The sequence below is a fragment of the Rattus norvegicus genome, chromosome 1, assembly GCF_021556685.1.
Source record: "Rattus norvegicus strain SHRSP/BbbUtx chromosome 1, alternate assembly SHRSP_T2T, whole genome shotgun sequence".
NCBI lineage: Eukaryota > Metazoa > Chordata > Mammalia > Rodentia > Muridae > Rattus > Rattus norvegicus.
Window position 1 is genome coordinate 195,669,910 of NC_141534.1, and position 27,536 is coordinate 195,697,445.

Here is a 27,536-nt window from a genome sequence, read left to right on the forward strand (position 1 = left end):
CGTTCTGAGCAATTAAACATTTTAGGGAAGCTGTAAGCTTAGCCATTTTCGATTGATGAGATGCCGTCAGTGTTCTCAATAAAGCAGGCTGAAAGGGGAAGCTTTATACCGTAAAGGTACTGTCGCAAATGCCAGCTACTTAGCACCCCGGCTCTGCTGGCAGCCATTATCCAAGGATGTTCTGGTGGTCTGACACAGTCAGTGCTAACCCTGCCCCCCTTCGGGTGCCTGATGGAGACATGTTCTTGATAGCAGAAAGGGCCTAACGGCCAGCCATGGGCCTGGGTTATCTTCTACAATGGGGCCCAATGAACGAAAATCCCAATGAACACACCCATTGCTTCTGCAATTCAGTTTTTAGTCTTCTGCCTTTAAGACTCAGCTCAAGTGCTGCCCCCTCCAGGAAGCCAACCGGGGTCCCCTCAGTCTGGGTAATATTTCTAATGGTCTCTGCACCTCTTTTTGCACACGGCCCACTTTAATGTTTGCACTGATTGCTGGGTCGTGTTTTCTCTTATACCTAGCAAAAGGCTCAGATTATCCCCCTCAATTATGTTTGTTGAGTGACTAATCCACTGAATGAATGAATGAGTGAGTGAATGAATGCATGCCAGTCTGTACTCCTCATATGGATCACATGTTTAATTCTTAGTCTACTCAGACTAAGTCTAAGCCAGAAATGGAGGGCTCCCACTAGTGTCCTGTAGAATGGCATCTGTTCTCTCTCCTCCTGAGGCTGACTCACACTTCAGGGTCAAGGGGAAACTTCTGCCTGTACAAAAGACTGAGGGGGGTGAGACAGTCAGGGGATTTGCATCTATCCAGGCAAGAATTGGGGAACCAGAAAAATATGTCATGAAGTCATTTCGAGTAGAGCAACTCTCCGTGGAAGAGTGTGGGCTGCCTTAGTCCTGTCTCAAGCCATTTCATCTCGATTTGCTCCCCCCACCTCTGAGTCATGCTGACAACTTCCCTCCTGGTCTCTGACCTCCTGACCACCTTTCTTCTCATTTGCTCCTTCGGTGACTTGGCAGACGTTTCCAAGTTGCTAACTGCTCAAAGCCTGCTCCTGTTCTCCAGTCATGAGCTGTACCTGGACAGCCTTTCTTCTGCTGAAGGGTAAGCTTGGGCCCCGGGAGAAGAGGGACTGGGTACTTGTTCTTAGTGAGCCAGGCCCGTGAGCTGCAGGCTGTGGTTGAGGGATCAGGATCTTGGTAAGGAGAGTGACTTGATGTCAGGGGGGAAGCTGAGACATGGGCTTTGGATCTGGAGTTTGGGGAATGAGAGAAAAACAAAGAGGTCATTTGGGGGAGAACCCAAAAGATCCTGAGAGCGAGGCGAGATGGCCTTGACAACCACAGATCTCCGAAGTAGGGGGAGCCCATACATTGCATGTTTTTTTTTATAAATCCTCCGTGGTTTCCAAGTTTCCCTGGATTCTCCTTCATCAAAGCCCCACAGAGAGACATGGGAAAAATGTGTCTTCAAACGGCGATGCTCACTCTGTGGAAACAGAACTGAAATTTGACAGTGGAAAGTGACTCATGAACTAGGGGAAGGAGAGGCGAGAGATGAGTCCGGAGTCCAGGGCCTCTGGGGGTATTGAGTGTGGAAGAGAGACAAGGGAGTCAGGAGCCTGGGAGATGCGGCTGAGGGGGGTGGGTAGGAAGGTGGTCAAGAGGGAGGGGACCTTCTCTAAAGCTTCTCGTGCTTCCCCAGTGTTTGCTTCTTGTCTCGGCTTCAACTTGGATGCGGAGAAGCCGACACGTTTCCACATGGACGGCGCTGAGTTCGGACACAGTGTGGTCCAGTATGGTGGCTCCTGGTGAGGACTGGCGGTAGCTGTGTAGAGTCCCGTCCCTCCCCAGCCTCACACCCTAGTGGCATCACCTGCATACTTTTTCTTTATGGAATGTGGCACTTTTATTTGTGCTATGAATGTTTTACTCAAAACAGGCCTTTAGAATAATTTCAGATAACGTTTACTGAGCGCTTACTGAATACCTATCCAGAATTTAAATTGAACCTCCATTTTCCAGAGGTGGAGTCAGCGCCCTGCCGTGGCTCCTAACGGCAGCACTCTCTGTCTCCTCACAGGGTGGTGGTTGGCGCGCCAAAGGAAATACAAGCCACCAACCAAATAGGTGGCCTCTACAAATGTGGCTATCATACAGGCATGTGTGAGTCCATCTCCCTCCAGGGTGAGTCACAGCCCTGCCTCAGGCCTAATGCTGAGCTCCTAGGTGTGTGTGGCCTGTGTAGAGTCCAGGAGTCCCACTGTGGCTGCAGCTCTGTCTATAAACTCAGCCTCAGACACGCTCCTGAGCCTAACCATTGGAGCTCCATGATGCTTCAGCTCCCTTACAGTCTGGACGTCTGCTTTACCCGTGGGGTCTCCCTGTTAGCTGGGGGGGCTGTTGATGAGCCTCCCTCATCTCTTACATAACGTCTTCTGTCCTCAAGGGTGACTATGCACATTTCTATCTCCACAGTGCCCCCAGAGGCTGTGAACATGTCCCTGGGTCTGTCCCTCACTGCCACCAACCCTTCCTGGCTGTTGGTGAGTGCCCTAGGTCTTACAGGAAGGTCTTGAGGGGAGGAATAGGGACCCGCGGCTGCTGGGCTTGGGGTATTATGAAGGCTAGAGGTGCAGGGGTTGGAGAGTAGACCAACAGAACAAGCTCCATTCATCACTCCCCTCTGTCCCAAGGCTTGTGGTCCTACTGTGCATCACATATGCAGAGAGAATACATACTTGACAGGGCTCTGCTTTCTACTGGACTCATCGTTCAGGCAGAACCAGAACTTCCCAGCTGCACAGCAGGGTAAGCCAGCCACCGGCTCCTGTGGGGTGGTCCGCACATTGACATCTTGGCTTCAGTGGGTTACATTCTTCTCCAGAAGGGAGGCAGGAAGAGAGAGTCTGGAAAATACACTGCCAGATGGTACAGCTGGAGAGATACTGCTGGTCCTCAGACCTAGTCTGTTGTTGTCTTGGGATTTCGGGTTTTGCACCTGTCAAATGTGACTAGTAAACGGGTGGAACTTTGCAAGCAACGCAAGGTGACCCATTTGGTACATGGCTGTGCTGGTGATATAAGCTGCTATTACTCTTAGAATGAAAGTGTAGAGGGTTGATTTTCCAGTGGCTGGTTCGTGCAACCGTCTGGGACTTGCTGATAAAGGCGCAGTCTGAGTTGGATGCATATATGTTCTCCATCCGTGTGTGTGCGTGCGTGCGTGTGTGTGTGTGTGTGTGTGTGTGTGTGTGTGTGTGCGTGTGTGTACTAGGTCAAGACATGGGTCCCGGCTTTTCTGGTCCTGGTGGAGGACAAGGTGAAGGAGTGTGGGCTTTTCCAACAGCAGACTGAGGCTGTTTTCTGGTTTCATGCTTACTCTGAGGCCCTTAGGGAAATGGATGGGCATCTCTTACACGAATCCCCTGGATTTAGACTCCACCAACAGACATGTCAGAATGCTTGTCCCTGTCTTTTGAGAGAGACACAGAAAGGAAAGGCTGGGAGGAGTGATAGGCATGTCTACAGAGGCTGTGGGCTTGGTTACTGGGCCTTATCTTCTTGGGTGCTTCCACCATCACGTGGGGGGAACAAAGAACGCTGCGGTTAACAGCACCCGTACTCCAGAGGGTAGAGTCCATTTTCTTGTGCTAGAAAACTTTCATCTGAATAAAGATTCTAATATTGCCCTGAAGAGGAATATTAACCGAAACTGAGAACAAGACAGAGGTAGTGTATGGCTCTTACCAGGGAGGACATTGAAAATACCTAACAAAAATAGAGTGTAGCACTAGCCAATAAGGACACGGGCTGGCCACAGACCATGGTCCTTTCCCAGCTGGTTGTCATGGGGAGAGACTGTTGCTGGCTTCTGGGGAGGAACTGAATAGTCTACGTGGAGGAAGAAGGCTCTTGGTTTCTTTTGGTTCTTTTTTTCGGAGCTGAGGACCGAACCCAGGGCCTTGCGCTTCCTAGGCAAGCGCTCTACCACTGAGCTAAATCCTCAACCCCGGTTCTTGGTTTCTTGCTACTGGGACTCCTGCAAAAATGCTTGCATTTTTGTATCTCTTGGGCTGGCTTGGGGTAGACTGTTCACGGTTGTAACCTCTTTGTGAGACTCAAAGGCCTTGTCCATATTAGAGGACGAGGGAAGAGAGAATCTGGACTTATAAGTGGGACTGGGCTGTGACTGTCAGACTGAGGTGGGTGGAGGGTTTTTGGAAAGTGAGTTTTGAGGCCAGGAGATCTTGTGAGTGTCTCTTGGAGGGTCAGAGCAACGTCCTTTCCTAGGGTGTCCAAGGCAAGACCAGGACATTGTGTTCTTGATTGATGGCTCGGGTAGCATCACTTACACAGATTTTGAAAAAATGCTGGCCTTTGTTAAAGCTGTGATGAGCCAACTTCAGCAATCTAGCACACGGGTGAGTCCCCGAGGAAATGCAAGGCCCAGGGACTTCTGGGAGGCTTGCTGGGCTTGCTGGGCTTACTGGGAAGGCTCGCTATGACTGCTGGGAAGGCTCGCTGGGTATGTTTGAGGAGTCCTGGGGAATCTTAGCCTTCACTCCTACGCGCTTTTCTTAGTTCTCCCTGATGCAGTTCTCCCATACCTTCCGGACACATTTTACTTTCAACGACTTTATCTCCACGTCAAGCCCTTTAAGGCTGTTAGATTTTGTTAATCAGCTGAGAGGGTCCACAAGAACAGCCTCGGCTATCAAGCATGTCATGTGAGTCCAGACTTCCCGAACATCTTTTCCCAGAGCATCCAGGGTGCCCTTTGGGCCTCATTTGCCTTTCCAAGAGAGAAATGGGAAGAACCTGAAATGTAGCCTGTTGACTCCTTTGCCAATTGGGGGTTTCTGAGTGGGAGTGGGGCCTCATACAGGAAAGGCTATGTCCCCATTTTCACAGTCAGTCGAAGTCAGTGTCATTTTATCCACAGACCTCCACACTCTCCTCTTTCTTGATAGAACAGAGCTGTTCACCACTCAAAAAGGAGCTCGGAAAGATGCCACGAAGATCCTCATTGTCATCACTGATGGGAGGAAAGAAGGGGACAGGTTGGACTATGGTGATGTCATCCCCATGGCGGAGGCTGCAGGCATCATCCGTTATGCAATTGGGGTAGGACACAAAGAAGGTTGCCCACCACTTCCTCCTGTAACTTCCTCTTGAAGCAGCTTCCTCTAAAGGGTAAAAAATGATTTTCTCATCTCCTGCTGCCTCAGATAAATGGAGTCAGGGAAAGGCTCCTTCAGCCTGGGGACCTGTGACCCCCATTGCTGCAACTCTCCAGTGCCATTTGAGTCTTATTTAGAAAGAATCTCCAAGGCTGTCTGAAGAGTTTTTGGCGTGTGATAGCGCATGTAACGCCTTAGCCACGCTTGCCTCACCGTGGTGAAAGCATCTAACAGAAACACTTAAGGGAGAGACATCTTTTATTTGTCATCCCTTGAGAGTTTCCCGAAGGTATGCAGCAAGATGCGATCGCATGCCCCTCCATTTCCTGTTTCTCTCCCCTGACTACCCCCAGCGTCCTCCAATCCCCGCTTTCCTAATTTTGTGCGTTTTTAAAAGCAACCGAGTCCAATTAGTGCTGCTAAATGCTCATGGCTGTGGAAGCCAGGGCACTGGGAACCCCTGCTCTCAAGGGAGGATGACTCAGCCCTGCCAGCCATGAAGTAGAAATAGCTCCGTGGGATGGAGCTCAGATATCACCTCTCCCCTCTGTGTGGGACTTTGGGCTAGCCTGATCTTCGTGGATCTTGTGATGGTAACCACAGCTAGTATAAAGTTCATGAACGAAACAAGAAGACAGTACTTCACAGGGCTCCTCCTTACTCTCCAGCCCTTACACTCTTCCTCTTTCGGGGTGGAATCACTTATTTTTGACTCATAGTCTTGGAGGCTCTGAGTCCATGATGGAGGAGAAGGAAGAGGAGGAGTTCATGGTGGTGGGAGTGTGATGTCATGGCAATTCACATGTGGAGAAACAGAAAGGAGGAGAGAGAGAGAGAGAGAGAGAGAGAGAGAGAGAGAGAGAGAGAGAGAGAGATGGTTGTAGGATAGCATTCAAAAAGTTCATCCCCTACTTTCGCCAGCCAAGCTCCACCACACAAGTTGCTCAAAACATGGACTCACAGGGGACTTCTCAACTTTAAGCAGTGCAGGGCACGTAGACCTAGGAGAATTTCCATTCTCACTGGGTTGGTCTTTGCTGGGGACAGGTAGGACAGGCCTTTTACCAAGCACAGTCCAGGCAAGAATTAAAGGACATTGCGTCGTCGCCTTCCCGTGAATACGTGTTCAGCGTGGAGAACTTTGATGCTTTGAAGGACATTCAGAATCAGCTGAAGGAGAAGATCTTTGCCATCGAGGGTAAGTTAGCAATGAAGCTACCTGCTTCCCTCAGGAATCCTCAGGAATCCTCAGGAATCCTCTGGAATCCTCATGCATAGGGTTTCCCTTTTTCGAACCCTCATGAGCTGGGCACCATTCCTCGTTGTTGGTCTCTGATCTTATTCTCCTGAGAAGTCTCCTTGAACCTGGGAAATGTCGTCTTTCTTCCTGAAAGCCAACCATCCTGCCTTCCCCAGGTACAGAGACGCCAAGCAGCAGTTCTTTTGAATTGGAGATGTCCCAGGAGGGATTCAGTGCTGTGTTCACACCTGTGAGTTCACACCATCGAGACTGGTGATGAAGGCTGTGGACAGGAGGGCACTGGAGGGTGCTAGCTGGCTAGGAGTATGGAGCCAGGGGAGGTCTTCCTTAGAACTAGGCTGGCATCCTTCTCAGCCCTGGCATCCTTTCCTCCCAGGATGGACCCGTTCTGGGGGCCGTGGGAAGTTTCGGCTGGTCAGGAGGCGCCTTCTTATATCCCCCAAATACGAGACCCACCTTTATCAACATGTCTCAAGAGAATGTAGACATGAGAGACTCCTACCTGGGTAAGAGGCGGCTGTGGGAGGGGAAGGGCGGATTGAGCTGCCTGAAGGCAGGAGAAGCCTTGGTGCTGAGGTCTGGGCTCCTCAGGTTACTCCACCGCAGTGGCCTTTTGGAAAGGGGTTCACAGCCTGATCCTGGGGGCCCCGCGTCACCAGCACACGGGGAAGGTTGTCATCTTTACCCAGGAAGCCAGGCATTGGAGGCCCAAGTCTGAAGTCAGAGGGACACAGGTTGGTGTGGAAGGAGCCAGAGCGTGAGAGTGGGCAGCGTGGCCAGGGTGGGGGAGGGGATGACAGGGCTTTGGAGCCTATGAGGAGGTTGTGGTGCTGGGAGAGGCGGGACCTGGCCGAGAGGGGGCATCTTTAGATGACTTCAGGCTTGGCCCCCCAGATCGGCTCCTACTTCGGGGCCTCTCTCTGTTCTGTGGACATGGATAGAGATGACAGCACTGACCTGGTCCTGATCGGAGCCCCCCATTACTATGAGCAGACCCGAGGGGGGCAGGTCTCAGTGTGCCCCGTGCCCGGTGTGGTAAGTGGCCAAGGGTCCTGGCTGATGGGTGTGGGTGTGGTCTGCCCAGGTTGGGCCTGACACTGCCTTTGTTCTGCAGGGGAGCAGGTGGCAGTGTGAGGCCACCCTCCACGGGGAGCAGGGCCATCCTTGGGGCCGCTTTGGGGCGGCTCTGACAGTGCTGGGGGACGTGAATGGGGACGATCTGGCAGATGTGGCTATTGGTGCTCCTGGAGAGGAGGAGAGCAGAGGTGCTGTCTACATATTTCATGGAGCCTCGAGACTGGAGATCTCGCCCTCGCCCAGCCAGGTGAGGCCCAGTCACTATCTCCCAAGTCTACAGTAGCTTCCTCTTTGTTTCTCATTTCTTTCACAACAGTTGTCTTGCATGACTTCATTTATTTCTTGGCTAAGCCCTTGAGCCTTTCGCAGCAGGTAAAACCCACACAGTTGAGACACGAGACGACTAACTTCTGCACGCCTTGCTTTGACTTGAGACTCAATACTTGAGTAGTTTCCAAACTGCACCCGTCATAGCCCATGCTAGGGACACGAGTCAGGTAGGGCACCTCTCTCACAGGCGTGGCTTGTACGGGGTTCAGTGCAAACTAGGGGGATTCTTGTCCCTTGGGTCAGCATTCTGCATCTCAGTAGCTCCTCCCTGATCACCAGCTCTTGGTCTTGTCCCTTCATCTCCTTAAATACTCTTTAATTTCATTCCATGCTGGTAATCCATGGTCCTTCCAGCTACCTGGGCGGGAGCCCTCCGACACAGTGGCACAGGTTCCCTTAGAAAGGATACCTGCTTGCCTTGGCAAACATCAAAGCAGTCAGACAGGCGGGCGTCCCAGCCGACATTTCTCCAAAGACAACCTTTAACAAAGGCCAGCAGACACACTGAGTGCTGAATGCTCAGGACCACTACCCGTGAGGTGCCCACACACCACCGCGGTGACGTGTAACCTCACCCCCATCAGCACAGCTGGAATCGGGAGGGCCGAGAATCACCAGGGCCAGCTGCACACTCGGGCCCTGTGAGTGAGAGTGTGAAATGAGGCGGCCGTTTTGAAACAACGTGTTAATGTCTCAGAAGCGTACTTGTTTATAGAGTTGTCAACGGACCAGACAGTTTCTAGCTGAGGGAACTGAAAACATGTCCTCGTACAGACTACATAGAATGCCTTTTCAAGCATCATTCACGATTAACAGACAAAATGTAGAAACAACCTATATGTCCATCTGCCTATTAGCAGATAAACTAAACATTTATCCGTGAAATGGCGTGTTACTCCACCATGAGCAGGCTCTGCGCATGAGCCCCGGAATCCTACGCTAAGTAAGAGAACCCAGCTAGAAGAGATCCGATACTGTCTGGTCACATTGATATGAAATGTCTCCAATAGATAAATCTATAGAGACAGCAGGTAATTGACTGGTTACCACAAGCGTGGGCATAAGGGGAAATGATAGCATGGGGTGACTTCTAACAGGTGCCAGATCTCTTTTGAGGTGATAAAGTGTTCTAAAATTGATCATGGGCACGGTTTTACAACTCTGAACACTCAAAAGTCACAGAGCTGTGAGGTGAAGTGGTCAATGTGTGAATATTTAAAATGGTTGTTTCTTCCATCAGAAAAGCACAGGGAAGAGCCCTGTTATTCTGTGTAACATGGGCCAGGTCACTCTTGCTAATTGAGATTGAATTCAGGAGTGCTAAGAGATTAGTAAAACCTTTGTGTGTTGTAAAATGAATTATTTTTAATATAAATGTAAGGAGCTGTATTCTTTTACCTTAAGCTAGCCCCAGTAAGTACATAGAGAAACCAAGATTTATTCCGAGCAGCACCTCTAAGCTGAGCAGTTAGATAATCTACCTCTAAGTGATCTGATTACCTCCCAGCCATTACCCCAGTGTACTTGCGTCTCATTTTTGGCCTGACTCTTTGGGCTGCTGGTGTGTTTCTGTGATCTCTCTCTGGACTCCTTCCTCATGGCTCCAATTCCTCCATCCTCCTGGCCGATCTGAATCTCCCCCTCTCCCTCCCTCCTTCCTCTAGCTGGCAGACATGCTGCCCTGTTCTCTCCTCTTTCCAGCCATTGGGCGGTCAGCATTTATTGACAAGGCCGAGAATAAATGGTAAGGATTGTTTACACAAACCCAAGAAGGAGATTCTTGGTATAAGCATTACAGTGCCATGTCCGAATTGAAGCAAGATATGAGGTCAGAGAAGTAAGCGTTTGAGTAACACAAGGGTCAACTTTACACAGTGCACAAAAACATTATGCCTACAGTGTGTTTCTGTCTCTCCTGCCTCCCATCTCTCTTCCTCTTTTCTAGCTGCTGTTCTGTGAACCGCTCTACCCTTTTTCCATACCTTCTCAGTCATAGTGACCTAAGACCGTGAGCCAATTAAATCCTTCCTCCTTTTTAGTTTCTTAGTCAGGAATTATTAGTCACAATGGCAAGAAAAGGGGCCAATTCGCACCTCTCTGTGTTTGTCTGTAAACTGGTGATCATGGTAGAGCGAACAAGGCACACCTACCTGCTGGTGTGAGCACCGAGCATGTGTGTTCCTACACGGCTCTCAGGCGAGTGCCCAGTCCGTTATTATGTTGATATGGTGAGCTGCACTTGTTATAACTGTTAAGATAGTTTAACAATGGAAGGAGATCTAAAGGTGTGCGCCTCAGGGAGAAAAACTGAAGGTGCATCCAGTACGCACCACTTTGTGGCTAAGAACGTGGAGGCTGCAGCTGATGCGAGGCCGTGGAGGAGTGCTGCTTACTGGCTTGCTCTCCATGGCTTGCTCAGCCCGCTTCCTTATAGAACCCAGGGCCACAGGCCAGGGGTGGCACTGCCTGCATTGTGGTGCCCCGCCCCAATGTATCATCAAATGCCCCACACACTTGCCTACAGGCCAGTTATACAGAGGCCTTTTCTCTAAATTTCCTTCTTCCCACATGAGTCTAGCTTGTGTCAAGTTGGCAGAGAGACTTGTCAGCAGAGAGAGCAAGGCCATTAATAGCACAGTTCCACTAGGCTGCTTGGGAAGGTGTGGCGAAGCCTGCAGTTCTCAGTTAGGAAACAAGCCATAGCTATATCATAGCACTCTTTCCCTCAGACCGACTCTTTCTCTCTTCTGGGCAGAGGATTTCAGCATCCCGGATCTTCCCCAGGCTCCAGTATTTTGGACAGTCACTGAGTGGAGGTCAGGACCTCACCGGGGATGGACTGGTGGACCTGGCCGTGGGGTCCAAGGGACACTTGCTGCTGCTAAGGTGAGCACACTTTCCTCAGACACTCCCCACCCATCCCAGGTTCAGTCTAGGGCCTTTCTTCCTACCTGGAGGCTGTGGTCCCAGCGGCCACGAGCCTCTCCTCAGCCCAGTGTTCTGCCAACAGGACCAGACCGATCCTTCGAATGTCATCAACCATACAGTTCACACCTACAGAGATTTCCAGGTCTGTGTTTGAGTGTCAGGGACAGGTGACCCGTGAGCAGACACTGGGAACTGCCACTGTCTGCCTTCGTACTTATGAAAGCTCCAAGACCCAACGAGGTGAGTCTCTTCCTTTTGATCCTGACCTTGGGAAGCCTCCAGCCCAGGATTTCTGTCTGATGACATAATTTTTGGCCCTCTTAATCTTCCTTGTGTTCTACTCTCCCTTACAGGTGACCTCCAAAGTATTGTCACCTTCGACCTGGCCCTAGATCCTGGCCGCCTGAGTCCCCGGGCCATCTTCAAGGAGACAAAGACACAGGCGCTGACTAAAGTTAGAACCCTCGGTCTGAGCAGTCACTGTGAACCTGTGACGCTGCTCCTCCCGGTGAGAGGATCTACACAGGTTGTGGGAGTGGTTGTGGGAAGAAGCTGTTTGGGAGCTGGGAGCAAGAGCAAAGTAGGAACCCAGCTTGTTCTGAGCCCCAGATCTGGCCTGCAGGCCATCTTTAACACCTGTTAGCTAAATAGGCAAATGAATAACTCCAGCTGGGTGCAGCCACCAGGGGTCACCCAGATGGGTTTGAGAACAGGGTTGCTGTGTGGCCTCAGGCTGACTCAGGCAGGCATTTATTGATCATATACTCATGACTGTCTACTGACTACTGTCTACAGCAGCCGGGACAAAACAGTTATTTCCCACAGGGAGTTCCCCAGGGATGACGAGGGACCCAAAACGAATTTCTAGATAGTGAATGCCAGGAAGGGATAAATCTTACAAGGACAGAAAACCAGAGAAGAGAATAGAAAGCTTTCATGAGGGGCCATTGAATAAAGTGAGAGAGCTGTATGGGGGAGGGGAGGGTGGACCTGAGACTTTCTGCCCTGGTGAAAGCTACAGGCACTTCCCCATCACAGATAGGATTGCTCTAACCCCCCTGACATATGCAGAGATAGGATACTGCCAGGAACTATGCAAGGAGCTTCCTCAGAAACCACCCTTCAAATGCCTGTCCTTTAGGCCTGTGTGGAGGACTCAGTGACTCCTATCACTTTGCGTCTCAACTTCTCTCTTGTTGGAGTGCCCATCCCTTCCTTACAAAACCTCCAACCCATGCTGGCTGTAGATGAGCAAACATACTTCACGGCCTCTGTGAGTCTCTTATTCATGATGTCGGGGCTCGACGGGGGCCCCAAGGCGGGTTTCCTTTTGGGGTATAATGTTTATTAGAAGAGTGATTAACAGTATGAACAGATATCAGCATGATGGGGGCTCTGGGGGAGCTCAGGCCTAAGCGGTAGAGGGCGGACCCCGTCTTATTGGTCTCCGAGGATGAGAAGGTTTCACGCCATGTGGTTGATGAGTGAGTAGCTCACATCTGGCCTGAACCTGAAGAGGACATCCTCAGATCCTGCATTATGGGAAAAGAATGTGCAACCCCAAGGGTGTGGGGGCGGTGAGGAGGTGAGACATCTAATTGAGGCTGTGCTGGGGTTTGGCAACTGAGCCTGTGAACTTCCTTAGGGGAAATAAGAACAGGGCTAGTCATTTTGCTGAAGCCCGAGAGACTGGGATCCGCTAGGGAGCGAGAGTCACAGAGAGGCTCTGCTAGGAGCATGCTACTTCCTAAGCACTCCGGGAAGAGGCTGCCCCCATGTGGGCGTGGCTTGAGCAACCCGTGGGCGTGGCTTGAGCTGCCTATGGAAGCCAGACCCAATTCCCATGTCACCCTTTTCTCAGCTTCCCTTTGAGAAGAATTGCGGAGCTGACCACATCTGTCAGGATGACCTTGGCATCATATTTGGCTTCCCAGAGTAAGTTCTCATTCCCTAGATCTTCCCCAGAGGTCAGCCTTCCTCTCAGGATCTGGGGCTCTCATCTGGGGCTCAGAACCCAGGCATCTAATTAGATGTCTATCTTTCACCCTGCTACCACGCATTTCATCCCCAGACTGTTTCTAGCCTCAGTCACAGGATCATCTCTTCCTTCCCAGCCTGAAGACCCTGGTGGTAGGAAGTAACCTGGAGCTGAGTGTAGCTGTGACAGTGACTAACGATGGGGAAGATTCCTATGGAACCACAATCACTCTGTTCTACCCAGTCGGTCTGTCCTTCAGACGAGTCGCAGAAGCCCAAGTGTTCCTTCGGACGGAAGATGTGAGTGGGTTGTCCTAGGTTGGAAGCTTAGGCTGGGTGGCCATTACTTAACGGTCTCTGGTGGGTCAAGGGATCTCAGCCAGCCTTGTTTGGATGGTGGAGTTGTATTGTCTGGGTCTTGGTGTCTTCTAGCACCATATTTTGAAGACACTGAATATAAGAAGTGAGTTCCAGGGTTAGCAAGGTAAGGACAAATGGCTGCCAAGCCTAATGACCCAGAAACCACATGGTGAGAGAAGAAACTTGACACATGCAAGATATCCCTAATCCTCCTCCGTGTGCCAGAACCCAGGGGTACCATCCCCCGCCTGTCTTTGGCCTCCTTGTCCTGTGTTCATGTAATAGTTGTTCTTTTCCTGAGACAAAGACTTGCTGGCCTAAAACTCACTATGGAGCCTAGATTGGTCTTGAGTTCACAATCCTCTGACTCACCCTCCAAAATGCTAAGAATGTAGGCATATACCACCAAACTGGGAAAATGCTTAAAAAGATTGTAAAATAAAAAAAATTAACTTTCCGGATACTCTGGCTTGGGGCCTGTCAAAATTTTCTCAGTGAAGGCAGAGGGGAAACGTTTCCGAGACTTGGACCATGTTACTTCTTCCCCAGACTCTCAGTTTTACCTTGATGGTGGCAACCACTGACGGGGTTCTAGAAGACAGAACTGGGACCATAAAACATTTTAAAGAAACAGATTTTTTTTTTCAAAAATGTTATTGTTAAAACAATTTTAGACTTTTACTGAAGTGGTCAACCTTAAGCAAAACTCCCTAAGAGCACCATCAAAAGAGCCAACCAACACTGTAACTCTTGCTTCGTCTCTTTCTCTGTCTCTGAGCCAGTGTCTCGTTTAGCCCAGGCTGCCTTCAAATCCAAGTAGCCGAGGCCTGCCCTAAACTCCTGAACCTCCTGCTTTAACTTGCCCAGTGCTGGGATCACTGGTGTACCTCACCACACCTGGGCTGCTTTTATTTGCAGAAATATTTTCAAACAAGTACTAGACAATGGACTGTTGCTGTGTCTTCATTTCACTCTGGAGTTCTGAACAGCAGTAACATCTAATGTGACCCCAAAGTCGTTACGTCACCCAATAAAGTGAACCATTCTTGACGGTCAGAAGCATAGTCACACTTCTCCAATCCTCCCCCAAATTTCTTTTTACACTTGGTTTATTTGGATGGGCGTTTGGACTGGGCTCATAGATTTGCTTTGCAGGTCTGCCGTATTCCTTGATCTGGCATCCTGAAGTGGGAGAACATTTTAATTACCTGTGAAAAACACACCAGGAAAAGCAAATCCCAGCAGCGACAGTGTTTCTAGGCAAATAACCCACTGCAGCCTGTGGATCTTTGTCAGATAAAGCGGTTAGGAGACAGCTCAGGAAGAGAGTCTGACCGCCATGTTTGTTAGGCAGCCTTTGTTGATCCTGTTGTATGTGATTTGATAGGTCTTGTGGTTATATTAAAAATAACCTTGTTGGTGTCGAGTAGACATTGAGATGTATTGGGATTAAACCAATATGATGTATAGGAAGTGCTCTAAATTATTAAGAAGAGAGTAATCTGTAGGAACAATAGGAAAATGTTGGTAACGTCTGCTGAGTGACAGAGACAGCGGTTCCTAGCCTACTCTCTCTCTACTGAGCATGCTTGAAACTATCCACAGTAAAAGGCCTTGAAAAGTAACAGGAAACTGGCCTACAATCCCAACACTTAGAGCCTGAAGCAGGAGTCTGATCACCATGAGTCTGAGACTGGGTTGGGCTGTCTAGCGAGTTCTAGAACAGTCTAGGCTACAAAACATAAGAGGAAGAATAATAAGAACCCAACAAGAAATGAAGGGTGAGGGTTTCTAGTGACTAGACCTTCTACACTGTAGTCTACATTGATCCTCAAGCAGATCCCATTCTCTCTAGAACACTAACAAGCATTTATCTCCTGTGTGCTTTTGGTCTTGCTTTTAACTAGACCCAGCAGTGGCAGCAGCAGGGCCGGCACTCCCTGCACCTCATGTGTGACAGCACCCCAGACAGGAGTCAGGGCATCTGGAGCACCAGCTGCAGCAGCCGACACGTCATTTTCCGGGGAGGCTCACAGGTGAGCCTGGCTTCTGCACACCCTGTCCCCTGTCTCCATCCTCCTCACCCCTCTGTGACCTCTCCACTTCCTTCCTCAGATGACTTTCTTGGTAACTTTTGATGTCTCCCCCAAAGCTGAGCTGGGAGACAGGCTGCTGCTAAGAGCCAGAGTGAGCAGGTAAGATGGCCAGGCCCCCCTCAGGGGTGGGGGTGTCCTCATTCCAATCCTCACGTTACGTGCTCCACCTCTGTTCCCAGTGAGAACGGCGTACCTGAGACCAGGAAAACCACCTTCCAGTTGGAGCTCCCAGTAAAGTATGCTGTGTACACTGTCATCAGCAGGTACATTCCCTGGACCTCAGAGTAGTTCTTCTTCACTTAGAAATAGTGTATGCAGGGGTCACCACTGATCGTCTGGGATAGTTTAGGTTTCATTGTCCTTCTTTCCAGTGGGAGATGACACGAATAACCATGCTTGCTCACCAATGGACATTTGCTATGGGCTGGTTTTGACACTAATTGTGAAATCATTATCGCGACAGCGTGCATTTAATACAGGTTGCAGGTCTCAAAAGGCTTTGAAAATCCGCAGGATTTTCCTGGGTTCTCTAAGGTGTATGAAACAAACCCTTGCGTTTGAGGTTCTCAGAGCCTAACTGGAGATCGAGGTTACAAGCACTGTTCTTTGGTTCTGTGACCTCAGTGACATGGCGTGCCAGTCAGATTTCCATCACTACAAGAATTCGGAGCAACCAATAAATGAAAAGGGCATATTTAGGCTCACAGTTGGGATTAGCCCATGGCTCATTGGCCCAATGCTTTGGGTCTGTGGTGATGTTGCTCTCATCTTGTGGTAAGAAGGCAAAAGAGAATGCAGAGGAAGGATTTACGGTTTCCAAGTCTCCTTTTGCAGCACTCCCTCACTGATCTAGAAAATTCCCAGTGGGATCCACTCTTTAAAGGCTCCCCAACCTACTCACTGTGCCACTCAGAGTGCCAAGCCTAAATGTAGGGAGGGGCTTCAAGATGAAACTATAGCAGTGGGTTCCTAAAACAGGACAAAGGTCCTTTCAAAGGAGGGTCATCGAAACGTTGATGGGTCTATGGTATTGGTCTTGACCAAAAGAGATTTTCAAAAGGGCCTTTGGTGTTTGTGTAAAACTGTTCTTTTTCATAAGAAACAGATATAGCAGAGATTCTCAACCTGTGGGTCATGACGCCCAAGGAGGTTGAATATCGTAACTATATATCAGATGTCTACATTATGATTCATAACAGTAGCAAAATTGTAGTTACAAAGTAGCAATAGAATAATTTTATGGTTGGGGGGTCACCACAACATGAAGAACTGTATTACAGGGTTGCAGCATGAGGAAGGTTGAGAACCACTCCTTTCCCCCTTTCGTAGAAATTAGGGGTAAAAGATGTACCTGATGAGGAAGGATCAGAGAAGCAGTGTAGTGGATAGGGCCTTAGGGGGACCGACGAGGCCAGGAGGAGGTCCTGAGACTAGAGGTAGAGAATATCAGCAGATGACTTTTCAGTGTTTGCTCCATGCCAGGCACAGTCCAGCTACTTTCTATGAATACATTTGACAGAACAAACATTCGTTGAGCTACTGTGTGTCATTAATCCAGGCTGTTATGGGACCTGCCTAATTCGAGGGTCCCTTCTTGTTTGCATTTCATACTTGCATTGCTCTGCCTGTTTGGGTTCTCCAGGTAGAAAGATCCACGCTCTACGTGTGTATACAAAGGTAATTTTATGGCACTCTGCAGGGAGCCACAGATAGGACATACCACTTGTAGACCTATGTGGTGCTACAGGTCAGTCATACTTAGAGAGGTCCCCAGGGCGGCTGGGAACATTTGGGAGGAGTCCTTTGAGTAGAGGAGAAATGACGTAAGACTGTTGCTATATGGATGAAGGTCGGGCAAGTGTCAAAGACAAAGCAGATTGGGACATCTGCTGAGTGCTTCCGGGTCACCATCAGAGAAAGAACCCAAGAGATGTAAGGAATTGGGAGCAGGGCTCGCAACAGAGCAAAAAGTACACATTTGAGTGGGAGCCCCAGCTTCTCACGAGAGAGTGTCACCAGGCATTCTGGAGCGCTTGTCTAATTGGCCAACTGCAGTAGAGAAAAATCCCCCTTGTAGGGTTTACTCTCCTTCCATCCCTATATGGGTCTGTCTTCAGATGCATGATGGGAACAGCTAATCCTATATGTTAATGACAAGCGATGCCATTTAATGAAGAAAAATTGGTTATGATCCCATTGGTCAGCCATGTTGGTCCTAGTTGGCTTGGGGCGGTCTTGTTTGCTGTTTGAGCAGGCGCATGGCCCTGTACTACAGTGGGCTCTGCAGCTATTATCAATTAACCATGCAGGTCTTTCTCCTTTTCCCCGGGCCCGCTAGCCTGCCTCAAGGGTAGGAGTTGCGGGTTAGGATTTGGAGTATTCAGGCAAAGGCCATGTATATGCAGAATGGAGCAGCAAGGGACAGAGGTAGGATTAGCCGGTGGCGAGGGACCGTGTGCCCTTGTACTTCCAGGCTTGGCCCAAGTATGTCTCATGACGTTTTGTTACATTGAGACCTATGGAGGAGTTAACTGGATCCTTAAAAGCTTCAGGGTGATAAAAGGCAAGGAAAGTTGGGGAAAGGGCCTGAGTGTAAGGGCCTAGGAGTCAAGCTTGGATGGGACACGCGGTCGACAAAACTTGCTGTGTCCCACATGTGCAAGAAGGATGGGAGTGATAGCTGAAGTGTAGAAATGGGGCAGGCCAGAATACAGCAAACACAGAGGCGAATGCCAGCAGCAAACCACTGAACTGAGAATAGGACCCCCGTTGAAGGAATCAGAGAAAGAACTCGAAGAGCTTGAAGGGGCTCGAGACCCCATATATACAACAATGCCAAGCAACCAGAGCTTCCAGGGACTAAGCCACTACCTAAAGACTATACATGGACTGACCCTGGACTCTGACCTCATAGGTAGCAGTGAATATCCTAGTAAGAGCACCAGTGGAAGGGGAAGCCCTGGGTCCTGCTAAGACTGAACCCCCAGTGAACGTGATTGTCGGAGGGAGGGCGGCAATGGGGGGAGGATGGGGAGGGGAACATCCATAAAGAAGGGGAGGGGGAGGGATTAGGGGGATGTTTGCCCGGAAACCGGGAAAGGGAATAACACTCGAAATGTAAATAAGAAACACTCAAGTTAATAAAAAAAAAAAAGAAATAGTGAAAAAAAAAAGAAAAAAAAAAAGAAATGGGGCAGGCGGTGGTCCCTGCTATTCCAGTGAGTCAGTGGCTTGGCTCTTAGGTCTTTTTCCTACACCTCAACCCAGTCTTTCCCCAACTATATCCTCTGGCAGGCCGGCTCCTGCATGCTTCCTTTCACCCACCCTGAAGCTGCTCCCACCCCCTGCAACCTCATTCCATGCCATCCCATATCCAAATGATTACTTGAATCATCATGCTAGTTCCAGACCCTCCTCAGGAGGCCAGGTACAACTTTATGACTCTTCTCTTTCCAGCCACGACCAATTTACCAAGTATCTTAACTTCTCAGCCTCAGAAAAGTCGAGGGTCAGTGTGGTGGAACATAGATTCCAGGTCAGTGTGGGGACTTGGGAGTGAGGGGACTGGGAAGTTGGGACAGAGGAGCCTGGCACAGGCTTTGCCATCAGTGCCTTCTGTACAGGTGAATAATCTGGGGCAGAGAGACTTGCCAGTCAGCATCAACTTTCGGGTGCCCACAGAGCTGAAGGGAGAAACGGTGTGGACAGTGATGGTCTCCCACCCTCAGGTATGGCTCCTTGCCTGACGCCCTTGGCTTATATCACCTGTGTTACTTATTGAGTCCCTGATGCAGCAGCTAAAGTCTGGTTCTCTATTTGCCTTCTAGAACCCGTCCACCCAATGCTATCAGAATAGACTCAAGCCAACACAATTTGACCTCCTGACTCACATGCAGAAGAGTCCCGTGCTGGTGAGGAAAACTGGGACGTTTAAGCACATTAAGCTATGCATCAGAGTTGCTGAGAGCTCACTTTCTGGATGTCAAATGGCACCTGAGTAACCAGCTCTATTTACGTCTGCTTGTTTCTTTCAAGGGCCACAGCTCAGTGCTGTCTCCTACCCAGACTTACTTTCCTCTGTCTGATATGTTTTCTCTGTCCCCAGGACTGCTCCATTGCTGACTGCCTGCACTTCCGCTGTGACATCCCCTCCTTGGGCATCCAGGACGAACTTGACTTCATTCTGAAGGGCAACCTCAGCTTCGGCTGGATCAGTCAGGTGTGTAGCCAATGGCAGAGCTGCTACCCTGGCCTGTGTGTGCCTGATGGGTCTGGGTCATCCTTGGGTCAGGGCTGTTCTTGAACCCTGGGCTGCCTGCCCCAGATCTAATTCCCAGTTCTGCCCCACCCTCTCTTTGGCAGACATTGCAGAAAAAGGTGTTGCTCGTGAGTGAGGCTGAAATCTCTTTCGACACATCTGTGTACTCCCAGCTGCCAGGACAGGAGGCATTTCTGAGAGCCCAGGTAGTGACTGTGGCAGGCGGGAGCCAGGCTGGTGAGAGGGCTCCGATGTTCAGTCTGTAGTGTTAGCTGTGGGATTTGCTAGCCTGGAGGGAGAATGAATGAAGGTCACTCAGAATGCATGGGTGCTTCTGTAGCTCAATGCTAAGGGCAAGGCATTGGCAAGGAAGAGGGAATATCAAAAGCTGGCAATCTGGGGAGAGTGTGAGGCAGCATGAGACAAGGGGCTTTCTAATGGGTCCATCTCCACCAGGCAAAGACAACGCTGGAGATGTATGAAGTTCACAACCCCGTCCCTCTCATCGTGGGCAGCTCAGTGGGAGGTCTGCTGCTGCTAGCTCTCATCACAGCCGTACTTTACAAGGTGAGCGAATTGTCCTCCTTATGGCAGGATTTGATCCCGTTCCTTCTACAGGAGGAGCAAGAGCTCACGCTGGAGTGTGAGGTACACTGTCACCGGTACATGTCGTGTGAGTAAACCCCCTCCACCCAGTTTTCTCTCGTCTGTGCCTCTTGTCTCTAAGACGCCTGCGCATCTCTCTCCTTTTCTTTCCCCCTACTTCTCTGTATGTTCCTTTCCAGAAGAACAGAGCATAAGCTCAGGCAGGGATGAATGTTGACACAAGCCCCAGGGGTGGGCTGGGTCTTGGTCTTTTTCAGTTTGAGGGTGATTCAAGCCACAAGTTTTGCCCATGTCTGAATGATACGATATGTACTAGGTTATTTGAAAGTAGTAGAGTGGGGTTGGGGATTTAGCTCAGTGGTAGAGCGCCTGGGTTTGGTCCCCAGCTCCGAAAAAAAAAAAAAAAAAAAGAAAAAAGAAAGTAGTAGAGCTTCAGAAATGCTTACTCTTTCTTTCCTTTAGTTCTCTCTCTCTCTCTCTCTCTCTCTCTCTCTCTCTCAGTTTCTTTCTCTCTCTTTATTTGCATGTGTGTATTGTATGTCCATGAATAATGTGTGTATGCATACATGAGTGTGTGGGCACACATGAGTTTATGGGAACACATGCACATGTACATGTGTACATGTGAAGGCTATCTGAAAGTGTTGGTGTCTGAAAGTGTTGTTTCCAGAGCTTTCTACCTTCTATATTAGGGCAGAGCCTCTCACTTGAACTCAGAGATCATTAATTTGACTATTCTAGTTAGCCACTTTGCTCCAGGGATCCCCTCTCTCCACCTCCTGGGTTCTGGGCTTTCATGCTCATCAGCCCTTATGTGGGTTCTGGAGAACTGACCTCCAGGTCTCACCCTTGTCAGCGAGTGCGTTACCTCACTGCGGACTCTAGCTCCTCTCTTCCTTCTTCCACTCACTTCATGCTGATTTTCTTCTTCCTTCCCACAGGCTGGTTTCTTCAAACGTCAGTACAAAGAAATGTTGGCGGAAGCAAATGGCCAGTTTGCCTCTGGAAACGGGAACCCAAACCCCCAGGTTACCCAGCAAGAACTTCCCTCTCCATCTTCTTTGAACCTGCCCTCCTGAGAGGTGTCCCAGGACTTGTACTTTCTCTAAGTCAGCCCTAACAGCAAAGAAGCGTTGCAGCAGGAATGCTGGGACCGGGCCGACTTTGCTCTTTGTGTCTTACCTGGGAAGGGTCACTGTCTGGTCAAAACTTTACCTGGAAACTCAGAGCACAGAGTCTCTGCTATGGCCAAAGAACTTCTGTAGGAATTTCTACCTCGGGATACATAGGCAGCTCAGTGGCCCCTTGCCTTGCTGGCCACTAATGAGCTTTCTGGGATGGAAGTAGCCATCATTGTTGTCTATTTCCAGTGCCTCCCGTCTGCTTTCAGGATGTCAGAACTGAGTTCTATCTCAAGGAGGCGAGCGCAGGCACCCTGGGATGCCCTGTGAGTCTATGTTATCCTCGTTTCTAGTGAAGTGTTAACACCAGGTTGTAGCTTTTCTTGGAAACACCTAATCCCAGCTCCCTCAAACTGAATTAGCAAGGAAACATCTGGGCAATGTAGTTGATGGGATTGGATTTTAGCCACAGTGTTGCTAGCTGGGAAGAACCATCCTGTTGTCGTAGGAGGGACACTGCTCTAGAACAGTTCTAGGTCAGAGAAGGCCTATGCCACTTTGCCCCATGACCCTTTTTGGGAAGACGTAAACAAACATCTGTTTGCCCATGATAGACCAAAGAAACTATTCCACCCAAGGCTTATCTAGAAAGCAAATGAGGGAGCTTGCAGCTCAGTTCCAGCTTGGTTCCCCATGTTTTACAGCCTTCGTGTGGTATCTTCAGCAGTAGAAACTTCCCATTCAGCTCTAACATGCAACTAAGGCAGTAGAAATAGATTTTATGCCTTTGGGGCAGCAGGGAGCTCCTTGACTAGTAACTCATAAGGAAGTAAACCATTTTACGGATCCCTGGAGTGTCTTTTCCAATAAATGTAGTGTGTCTTCATTCAAACTCTTTAACTGCTGTTTCACTGTTCTTTCAAATGCTGACCTCAGTCTAGGGGCATCTGAAGATTAGCATTATATAAGGAAGCGGTTTCCCTCCCTGTCCCGAGCCTGTCTTTGCAGTGGATGTGGATAGTGTAGACTCATGGCTGTTTTTGCTGCTAAGACTGTAGAGTGCTCAGCATTAAACAGGACACTTACATCACCCTTTCCAAGGCTCAGGGGAATCCCAGGAATGGAAAGGATGTAGGAGCTGAACAGGAGAGAGGAGGGTTGTAAAAGGCTGTCTCACGATGTTCGTGAACAAAACTGAATGAGTAAAAAGTCACAGAGAAGGTGCCCTGCCCTCCCTAGGGGAGCTAATGGCATTCCAAGGTTGCTGGAAGAGAAGTCTTCCAGGGTGTCTCTGTGCTTCAGTGGATTGCTCCACACCCACAGCCGTGCACTTGCCTTGTTAAACCAAGTGGGTCACAAAGCAAGACCAAAAGACAAAACAAAACCACACAACAACAGTAGGATGGGACTTCTGGGATTAGTGGGTTGGTTGGGTGAATAAGAGGATGAAGGGATGAGTAGAATTGAGGTGTAATGTGGTGGCCCCAGGAATAACCCACACCTTCTCCACGCCGGAAGGCCTTGCTCATGCAGCCTGCATGCCAACTTTGCCTGTGGAATTCCCCAACCTGCCCTGCTCTTGTGTTCTCTCTACACTTGCAAGCCTAATGCCCATCAAGCAGCTCATGCTGTTGCTGTCCCAGACAGATCTAGTCTCTTGGCTTCTGCACCAGCCCAACCCAAGGCAGGCTAGAACCTCACACCAGACACCCAATCCAAGAAAGACATTCACTGGCCACCATTCATTGCAACGACAGAAATGGTAAGAAAGGATAATACAGGCTGATCCCCACCCAAACCCGCTAGTGTTATGAAAATGTTCTCCAATGAGAAGTACCCAGATAAACTCTAGGACCAGAGCTTAAAAGAACAATCAAGAACAACAACAGATAATTTCAAGGGGTTTAAAGAAGGCACAAAACACTGAAACAACTTTGTGTGTTCTATTGGACCACAATGCAATAAAAGTTAAAATCAAGAGTGAAAACTTACCCAAGTGTATGGAGATTAAACAACACATTCCCGAACGGTGAACGAGCCAAAGAAGACATCTGGAAAGATTCCTATTTTTGAATGTATTTTTACTTATGTATATATGCCTGTGTGTACCATACGTGTGGGTGCCAGAAGATGTCATTGGATCCCTGGGAACGGTGGTGACAGGTGGCTATGGGCCACCTGATATGGTGCTAGGAACTGATCTTGGATCATCTGGAAGAGCAGCAAGTACTCTTAGCTGCTGAGACATCCCTCTAGGAAAGACGTTTTTCTTTTCAAATCCTGGAATGGAAGTGCGAGCGTCGGGCGACAGCATCGCCGAGACCCAGGAAGAGCATTTCGCGGAGGGAAGTTTATAATGTTAGACTCGTACGTTAAAAAAATCAGAAAGAGCACGAGTAAATGGCTTGATACACTCATGGATTTGTAAAAAACAGGGCAGAGAGATGGCTCAGTGGTTAAGAGCACTTGCTGCTCTCTCAGACGGCCGGGGTTTCGTTCTCAGTACCCACATGACACTCGACAATTGTCTGTAGCTCAATTTCCAGGGACCAGATGATCTTTTCTGGCCTCTGCAAGCTCTAGGCATGCATGCAGTGCCCCGACATTCAAGCAAGTGAAACACTCATCTATAGAAAATGAAATAAACAAATCTTAAGGGAAAAAAAATTGGAAAATGAAACCAAAGCAAACCCAAATTCAGGAACTAATAAGTGATTGGAAGGTTCCCTCGTCACTCTGCCTCTTGGCGCAGTCATGGAACAGTTCTTTCCCACGACACCCCAGCCTTCCCTTCCAGCCCATCTCCATTCCTGTGTGTCAGCTGCTGATTCCCAGAGACACTTTCTACCAGGGACTCTCTGTGGTCTCACCAGACTGGGCATCAGGTAGGAGGGCCTCACTATCTTTCCTGTTCTTCATTAGTTTTAGTTCAAACTTACTCTTCCTTCTGTAACAGCCTGCCTGCAGGAACCCCTCCTCCTACCCCAAGTCCATTCACTGGGGAGTTCTTCCCTTTGTGCAGACCCAGGGTCCTTCTGGTGCTTTCAGAGCCTGCTTACAAGAGCCCCACCTCCCACCACACCTCCTCTACCTAGAAATCGCCTCTCGTGATGGACCTGTCTCCCAGCTCTCTGCCAGATCCTCTCTTTCCTCTTAGTCCACTCACCAACCTACAGAGGCACTCTCTACCAGGGACACCACGGCCACCACACTTGCTAAGAATCCTGACTGGTTAACACTAACCAAGGGACAGAACACAGGTCCAGCAAAGACAAGACATCAACACCAAGAAACACTTCAAATATCATAATTCCAGACACCTAGACTGTTGAGACTATAAAGGTCCTTGTGCTCACACACAGAGAAGCCTAGGGAACCCAGGAATGGTAAACACACAGGGTTGTCTCTTAAAAGGAAGAGATGTATAACCTGTTTTCTTCTGGTCAGTGGCCAATAGCCTGTTGACCTCTGCTTTACTTGCACGACCAGGTCACGTTTAGATCCCTCAAGTTCCCACAGGTGGTCCTGAAGGTGTTTCATAGACCTCAGTGACCTTTGTGTTATCTGTATTATGGAGACCACACCAGATCCTCTCTGAGACCCTAAAGATAACACAAGTAGCCATCTACAGAATCTTTCTTTGTGGAGGAAGTGACATGTAAACTTTGAGAAAAGTTTAGATATAATTATGCCTCACTGTGTACATGAGACTGTGTTACACCAGGAAACATTTTTCCAAAGTGTGCTGTGCTCACGTATGTAAGCCTAAAATAAACTAACAGGTGTCAGACTAAAGAAGGTTGAGGCAACACGGGTTACTGAGTCGTGTTGAACTGTATTTCCTTCTTGTCTCACAAGGATCATTACTCTGCTGGCCTCGGTGGTCACAGAGACCCTCACACTAGTAACACACACACACACACACACACACACACCAATAACAACAACAACAACAACAACACCCTTATATGAACAGCTAGGACAATATGCCTCCACCAGAATCCAGTAACCCCATTTCAGTAGGCCTTGAGAAATGTAATATAGCTGAAGCACAAGACAATGACTTCAAAATATCAATTTGAATATATTAAAGGACCTCATAGAGGCCATGAATAAATCTCTCAACGAAGACTGTAAAAACACATTTGGTTGAATGAAATGATAAAAACATGGCCAGGCTTGAAAGTAGAATTCAACAAAGAGAAAGTCATTAAAGAAAACCCAAACTGCAATAAAACTGGAAATGAAGACTGTGGATGTCAAACAAAAACCTCAGTGGTAAGCCTCATCATTAGATCACAAGACTTGGGAGAGAGAATCTTGCCTGGACCTTCCAGGCATCAGAGGTACTGAGATGGGACACAGAGTTGGATGAAGGCCCAAGACTGATGATCCATGGCTTTGTAACTCTCTCTTACTGTTCAGAAGCTCATGGCCTCTGGAAACTTAACTCTTTCTTACTGTACTGTGCTGAGCGCTGGTTTAGTACTCGGTAGCTCTCTTACTGTCTGTGCTTTTAATAAGCCACTGGTTTCACTTTTCTCTAGCCCAAGGACTTCTTGTTGGCCAGGTGAGAGGCTTAGAATCCATTAATCCTTTGAACCAGAGAGAAAAGAAAAACAATTAAAATCTTTTACAAAGGTAATATACACAGACACATACACATTCTCTCTCTCTCTTTCTCTCTCTCTCTCTCACACACACACACACACACACACACACACATACACACACACACACACACACACACAGGTCAAGCCCAACTACCTCTTATCGGCTCTGCAACTGTTCGTGCATACTTACATACATATACAAATACTACATGTGTATGTATAGACAGACATACATTGATGTATGTACATTTGGTGGATGGGACAGAGTCACACACATACATTTAGTGGGTGGGGCAGAGCCTCAGATGCCACCACCTTATTCTTTTTCTCTGGTCTTCTTATATCTTCTTAGACAAACGTTCTTTAGAGAATTGCCTCATAGATAAAATGTTACACAACAGGGGAGTTATAGAAAGATGTTGATCGTAAGTTCAAAGTAATATTTCATTCTATAAGCTCATTGTAAGTTCAAAGCACTGTGGCCTCGCTTTATCATATCGCATGCCTGTGGCTTCGTCCTTGGATCTGACCTAGAATGAATGTTTTTCCTTGATCACAAATGTGTCCCAAGCCTGTTTCTCTTCTTGATGTACTTGTGAAAGCTCATTGGATTCCTCATCATGCAGCCTTTACTTAACTATTCAATGAGGAGTGGGCACTTCCTATTCTTGAATCTAACTTTATTATATCTTTCTGGCAAAACAACCAAAACCATCTCTTAAAACTTTCTTCTTAAAATTATTTGAATCAAATCAGAAATTCTATATAATCATTAAATCTCTAAACAGTATTAATTCAGGAAAGTTCATCTTCATATTGATCTGCAGGAAAACTGCCCAATAGGGTAGGTTAATGCCCAGGAATCATTAGACTGTGTAATGGCGATAAGAAAAAGCAGATCAGCTGCAAGAAGCAATCTTGAGATGAAGTCTCTTGGGACCTTGCTTCTCAGAACCCACCCATTGTAAGCCATGCAAAAATGGTGTGTCACCTCCAGGAAAGTCACCTGCTAGCCTTAGCCTCTCTTAGATGGCTCCTGACAGAATTTCAGGTCTTGAAGACAAGATAGAAGAAACAGATAGATCATCCAAAGGAAGCGTTAAATTAAAAAAAATTCAGGGGGGCTGGAGAGATGTCTCAGTGGTTAAGAGCACTGACTGCTCTTCCAGAGGTCCTGAGTTCAATTCCGAGCAACCACATGGTGGCCCACAACCATCTGTCATGAGATCTGATGCCCTCTTCTAGTGTCTGAGACAGCGACAGTGTACTCACATAAAAAAATGAATCTTTATAAAAAAAAATTCAGGCATAAAATAACTAGGAAACCTGGGGCACTCTGAAAAGGCCCAATCTATAGATAAGGGGGACAGAGAAAAAAGAACAAACCCAGGTCAAAGATACAGAAAATACTTTTACCAAAATCATAGACAAAAAAATTTCCAACCTAAAGAAGAAGATGCCTATCAAGGTACAAGAAGGATACGGAATACCAAACAGACAGGACTGAAACTCCCCATCATACACCTAAGGTACTGAATGCACAGAACAAGGAAATGGTGTTAAAACACGCGGGGGGCGGGAATCAAGTCACATATAAAGGCAGACCTATTAGAATCACACCTGACTTCTCGATGGAGATTTTAAAGTCCAGAAGGGCCTGGAAAGGTGGTCTAAAAACTCTGAGATACCACAGATACCAGCTCACTCTATAA

At 48.5% G+C, this 27,536-nt stretch overlaps 1 protein-coding gene across 3 annotated transcripts; it reads left to right on the top strand.

Annotated features, from left to right (window-relative positions):
- The first annotated feature begins 1,007 nt into the window (after positions 1-1,007).
- Itgax (integrin subunit alpha X) lies at positions 1,008-22,111 on the top strand. Of its 3 annotated transcripts, NM_001419757.1 has the most exons (30): positions 1,009-1,119; positions 1,720-1,825; positions 2,098-2,201; positions 2,493-2,560; positions 2,711-2,825; positions 4,308-4,438; positions 4,599-4,744; positions 4,988-5,141; positions 6,245-6,395; positions 6,614-6,687; positions 6,835-6,964; positions 7,050-7,192; positions 7,353-7,493; positions 7,573-7,782; positions 10,621-10,751; positions 10,876-11,033; positions 11,147-11,301; positions 11,935-12,066; positions 12,655-12,728; positions 12,908-13,070; positions 15,038-15,166; positions 15,246-15,325; positions 15,406-15,489; positions 18,683-18,761; positions 18,850-18,954; positions 19,054-19,137; positions 19,332-19,445; positions 19,589-19,690; positions 19,941-20,051; positions 21,032-22,111. In NM_001419757.1, the coding sequence occupies exons 1-30, from the start codon at positions 1,083-1,085 to the stop codon at positions 21,167-21,169; spliced, it is 3,549 nt and encodes a 1,182-aa protein (NP_001406686.1). In that variant the 5' UTR covers positions 1,009-1,082; the 3' UTR covers positions 21,170-22,111. The 3 variants fall into 3 exon arrangements, 2 of the variants coding, with proteins under 2 accessions (NP_001406686.1, XP_087439060.1); XM_087582934.1 differs by lacking the exons at positions 1,009-1,119; positions 1,720-1,825; positions 2,098-2,201; positions 2,493-2,560; positions 2,711-2,825 and adding an exon at positions 3,225-3,746; XR_015636585.1 differs by lacking the exons at positions 10,621-10,751; positions 10,876-11,033; positions 11,147-11,301; ... (11 more) ...; positions 19,941-20,051; positions 21,032-22,111 and having other exon boundaries at positions 1,008-1,119; positions 4,993-5,141.
- Positions 22,112-27,536: the final 5,425 nt, after the last annotated feature.

Coding starts and splice junctions, on each gene's coding strand:
- Itgax (NM_001419757.1), top strand. CDS start 1,083: ATGAGCTGTACCTGGACAGCCTTTCTTCTGCTGAAGG. Junction 4,745..4,987: donor TCGGCTATCAAGCATGTCAT/GTGAGTCCAGAC, acceptor CTTTCTTGATAG/AACAGAGCTGTTCACCACTC. Junction 12,067..12,654: donor AAACATACTTCACGGCCTCT/GTGAGTCTCTTA, acceptor CCCTTTTCTCAG/CTTCCCTTTGAGAAGAATTG.